Source organism: Equus przewalskii, chromosome 15 (assembly GCF_037783145.1).
Source record: "Equus przewalskii isolate Varuska chromosome 15, EquPr2, whole genome shotgun sequence".
Lineage (NCBI taxonomy): Eukaryota > Metazoa > Chordata > Mammalia > Perissodactyla > Equidae > Equus > Equus przewalskii.
Window position 1 is genome coordinate 41044271 of NC_091845.1, and position 5184 is coordinate 41049454.

General features: G+C 52.9%; 1 protein-coding gene across 1 annotated transcript; it reads left to right on the plus strand.

Annotated features, from left to right (window-relative positions):
- Positions 1 to 1459: 1459 nt before the first annotated feature.
- LOC103551027 (15 kDa protein B-like) lies at positions 1460 to 4822 on the plus strand. Its single transcript, XM_008520286.2, has 4 exons — positions 1460 to 1780; positions 2458 to 2559; positions 3336 to 3440; positions 4101 to 4822. Exons 1-4 carry the CDS (start codon positions 1604 to 1606, stop codon positions 4239 to 4241), a joined length of 525 nt encoding a protein of 174 aa, XP_008518508.1. The 5' UTR covers positions 1460 to 1603; the 3' UTR covers positions 4242 to 4822.
- The last annotated feature ends 362 nt before the right edge of the window (positions 4823 to 5184 follow it).

Here is a 5184-nt window from a genome sequence, read left to right on the forward strand (position 1 = left end):
CTGATTTGTTGCTCTATTTCAGGATTTCTCAACCTCAGCACTATTGACATTTGGGGCTAGACCATTCTTCATTTTGGGGGGCTGACCCACAACATGCATTGTAGGATGTTTAGCAGCATCCCTGGCCTCTATCCACTAGATGCCAATTGTACCCTCTCCCCAAATTGTGACAATCAAAAATGTCTCCAGACCTGGACAATTGTCCTGGGGGGCAAGGGGCAAAATCACTCCAGTTGAGAACCATTGCTTAACTGCTGCAGAGAAATCCACAGTGTGTGCCCATTGTCTTTTCTTATTCACGCTCCCTTTAATGGACACAAGATCAGTTCCCACAAGATGAGCTGCAATAGAACCCTCAATCTTCAGCCAAGAACCTATGAAGAACATAAGCACCCACCAATAAATGGATCTGTACTCCAATAAGTAGTAGCAGTGTTCCATGGATGGACACACCACAATTGCTCTAACAATCCCCTCTTGCAGCATATTTAGGATGTTTCTAACTTTTCACCATTATGCATCACACCTGCATGGATTTTAAGATGAGACTAGGGCCTTCAAGGACCTGTTAGGCCTATGGAGGACTGTTCTGTGCTCTGTCGCCTCTCCCCACTTCCAGCTCTGATTTTCTCAGCTCTGCCTTTAGCTTTTGGAGGAAGACTCATGAGCTGCTCTGTGCACTGGTTTCCCCACTGGTGGGCCTGAGTGGGAACACCCTGGAGTTGCTCTCCTCCTCCTCAGTTTCTGAGTCTCCTTCAGAAAAACAGGAGCCCCGCAGTCAAGGGCAGGCTGGGAAGTTAACAGGCAGATCCCCAGTAACAAGGGAGCCAGGGGAAATGGGAGCCCTCAAAGAAAAGCGAAGCCCTTGCTCTTCCCCTTCTGAGCTGCTGCCGGGGGCTGCCTGTCCCAGAAGCCAGGAATCCTCGCCCTGATCCTGTTGGAGACAGCTTCTCCACCTTGCCTGCAGGGAGCTGCTTGGGGGAAGTGGACAGTGATGCTCTCCCTGGAGAGGCTGCTGCCATCACAGCCATGAGGGACTGTGAGCCATGGATTGTCAGATCTTGTGATTTTTTTCCAAGTAAATCATCCAGATTTTTAAAGGTTGACAACCAGCTTTTTAAAATGTATGTAGCATTGTAGATGCCAAGCTGAGCACAATCTCAGACTGGACACTTTGTCAGCTGAGGAATAGTCATATACAGAGTTCATGGATTCTGAGCAGTTGTTTTGGGATCAAACCAGAACAGCCAGGCAGAGACGGCACAGAGTCCTGGACTGTCAGAGCTGGAGGTACCCTACCTGTGTCACAGGTGGGGACACTGATGCCCAGAGCAAAGGAACTTGCTCAGCATCACACAGGTCTCTTGCCCCCAGCTCAGGGCTCTTGCCTCACTCCTAGGCCCTGGCCTGTTGCCAAAACCTAATGCCTCTTAGCCAATGGTATTTCGAAACATTGGCCAACACTGGGTGTTTAGCAAAGAAAAGGAGAGGCCCCTTTCAGGAAGGCACCAGCCCTACATGTTGTCAGCAGCAGCCCTTGGGCAAGACAGCTTGAGTAGCACTTAAAAGGAGCTACAAGTGGCAGTGGATCAGAGAAGGGACAATGGCAAGGGTCTGGAAGGTACTCGTGCTGGTGGTAGGCTTGGCAGCGGTGGCCTGTTTGGCCCAGAGCCGTCTGAGCTATGAGGAGATTGTCAACCTGGCCTTGCGGTTCTTCAATCAGGGGCGACGAGGACAGCCCATCTTTGGCCTGCTGGAAGCCATCCCACCACCTAGCTCAGTAAGTATCTGCAGACCCAGGCCGGGGAAGCAGGTGACGCCTGCCTCTAGCAGCACTGTCAGGGCGGCAGGCAGAAGAGGATGCTGGCACAGGCACAGAGTGCTTGCTTAACAGTAGCTGTTGTTATTAGTATGATACTATACTTCAAGGTAAGAAAAGATGTAATCTCGGGTCTGACAGCTGGCTAACTGGTAAACTTGGGGATGAAATATAGGGTCTGGGCATCTAGCCTGCACTGAGGCCCTGGGCTTAAAGGAATAGGCAGAGCTGTTTCAACGGACAGACAGGAGGAGACTGGTCTCACCAGTGCCTCACCAGGGGCTTCCAGTGTCCTCTTCCCACACCCATTACCTTTCTTGGTAGCTGAGCATGCTAGGCAGGTATTCTGGTTACCATTTCACAGAAGAGGAAATTGAGGGGCAAAGACGGCAAGCGACCCCTCAACGTCGTACAGTTCTGAAGTGGTATCCTTTAGCTAGTTTCCAAAAGCCCTGCACACCTTAAATCTCTGCTGAGGCCACTTAAGAAGCACCACACCTCCCACCCCCACCCCCGTTTTTGATGGAAAATGCAGATCTTGGATAAGCCCCTTCCAACTTGTCACTGTGACCTCTCTGTACCTTTGTTCCCTCACCTGTAAAAGGGAGATGACCAGGAGTTTTCTCTTTCTTCTTTAGAATTTCACCAGCAAGATCCCGCTCAACTTCAGGATTAAAGAGACGGTGTGCGTTTTAGACCGGCTGAGACGGCCCCAAGACTGTGCCTTCAGGGAGGACGGAGTGAGTCTCCCATCCGTCCTGCTCACCCCCAGTGAGCAGGAGACGGTCCTCTCTTCTCTTCCTCCTCAAGGGGGACGTGTGTTCGTCTCCACCCACCTCACCTGGCCATGTGAGGTTTCACTGTGGAAGCCTTTTTAAAGATAGGGGATTTTCCCTGTGCTTTTTCTTTTTCCTTACTATAAATTATTGTAAATCCTTATTATAAAAGCAATACATGCTAAAAAAATTTACTAAATGTAAAAAGGAAAAGAACAAAGCGGGACCATAATCCATCTAGAGATAACTGCTTTTATAAAAATTAGAGAAATAACATTTTTTATAGCATATTAACAAAATGTGGAGAGGCAAAATAAAATAAAAATCTCCTGCAACCCCACTACTCAGGGACAGACAACGTCAACCGCTGGTGTATCGTCTTCTGCATCTTTTTTATGTACACAGTTATTATTTAAGCCAATATGGCTAACTCTGGGCATGCTAATTTATGGATGCTTTGTCCCGTTTAATAACTTACATGATCGTCCTTTATCTTCACGGATGCCCATCTAGTCCGCTCGGTCCTTCCCCGTGATCGCCTTTCCCGCCTGGCTCTGGGGCATTACTGTTTGCTTCCCTGGTTTGGGAGGATCGGGGAAGACGCCGTGGTGGGGCTGGGACAGGCGCGTTCCCGCGGGCTCTGCGGCCCGGGACGGCGGGGGAGCTGGGCGCGCATGCGGCTCGGTCTCCTCGGGGAGGGTGGCCCGGCGCTTCCAGCCCCTGTGCTCGCTCCCACGCAGGAGGAGCGGACCTGCATCGGCAGCTTCTTCATGCTGAGGCGTTTCCGCGTCCTGACCGTCGACTGCGTCCCGGACCGTAAGCAGGAGCAGGAGCAGGAGCAGGAGGTGAGTCCTGCCCGGGCCCGCCCGCCTCTCCCTCTCCGGTTTACCCGCCTCCGTTCCCTTCGCCGGCGGCTGGTTACGGCCTGCGCCACTGACTTCGGTGCGTGGGGCCTCAGTGTCCTCACCTGGAAAATGGGGCCCATCAAGCTCTTCTCAACGCAGACTGTGGGGAGGGGAGAGGCCGTGTGTGAGGAGGGGATAGATCTTGATGACTGCTAGTCGCTTGGCAGAAGGGGACGGAGGGGAGAACAAACTGGTGGTCGGGGCTAGGGGCGGGCTGGGAGGGGCACTCAGTGTTTTCAGGACTCTGGCTCCGCTCTGGGCCCTGACCTCTGGGCCCAACAGACTCCCTAGACATGGACTCTCCTCTACGTCCCACATTTGGGAAAATTGAAGCCAGAGGTGGAGCCTCCTGGCAAGTGAGTGGAACAGCCAGGGCAGAAATGAGTCCCAGAGTCCAGACCTGCCCAGGCCCTCCGGGCACCGGTGGGGGAGGAGGGGGGGAAGAGCCTGACTGGGGACCACTTCCAGCCCCATTACTGGCGTCACTGCTTGTGCCCCAATCTTCTCATCCGTGCCTGGACAGAGGGGCCACAGCTGGGACAGGAAAGGGGGCCAATCAGTGAGGGTGATGGGAGTGACTATCCAGCATCACTTCTGCAGGGCTCCCGGGTGAGGCGTTCTGCTCAGTCTCCTGAGGCAGCCACTGAGGAGATTGACAGCTCCCAGCTGCCACCTGCGGTCAGGGACGCGTACGAGAAAGCCAAGTACGACATCATCAGCAACATCCTGGCTAATTTCTAGGGCCGGAGGAGGGAGAGGAGCCCCTGCATCCCCACTACAACCTCCTCTTCCCGCCCATCCACTCCCTCTGCTGCACTCAACACCTCCTTTCCTTCACAGCCTGAGCCCATCCACATGCCTCTGCCTTTGCACACCTATTTCCTTCTGCCTGGAATTCCTGCCCATCCTGTGTCTGTAAATCCTATTCATTCTTCAAGACATAGCTCCAAAGTCACCTCCTCCAGGAAGCCTCCCAGCTCTCCCCCCACGCAGAAGTGTCCTTCCCTCATCTGTGCATTCACAATCCTCAAACCATGCTGGCATTACCTGCTGTGCCCTGGCCAGATAGCTCTGTCTACTCACAATTGGGCCCTCCTGAACCAGCTGCAGTTGGCTGTGGAATGAGTTTCTCAACGAGATGCTCCTGGAATCCTTGGAGGGCAGTTGCTTTTGTGCAGGACCCTGAGCATCCTTGCTCCTTGCCCAGTCACTGTGACAACTAAATGTCTCTTCACATATCCCAGCACCTCCAAAGAGGTCAGTCCACCCTCTGGTGAGAACCACAGGGGAGAGGCTCAATAAAACATTTCTGAAATAAATAAGTGAATGAGTGAATGAATAAAAAGTGTTAGAGAGAGCTAGACTGGCTGTACTTGGGGTGTAGAGACCAATGAGTCAGGCCCTGGGGGCCATTCTACTGTGCATCAAGGGAACCCAGACTCCCTGAGGTCAGGGCAGGGATGATGGAGAGAAACATGGGATGAGGGCAGAGAGGGGTGGTCCAAGGGCCACCCTGGAGACTCAGGAACATGGAGTAATCTGCCCCCAGCCTCCTCAATTGCCTTTAGTTCCTTTATGCCTCCTCCTTTAGCACAAAGCTCCAGCTAGAATCTCTCCCTGAACCCCAGACTTGCGAATCAGACTGCCTCATGGACACCTCCCCATGTGTGTGACAAATGGATGT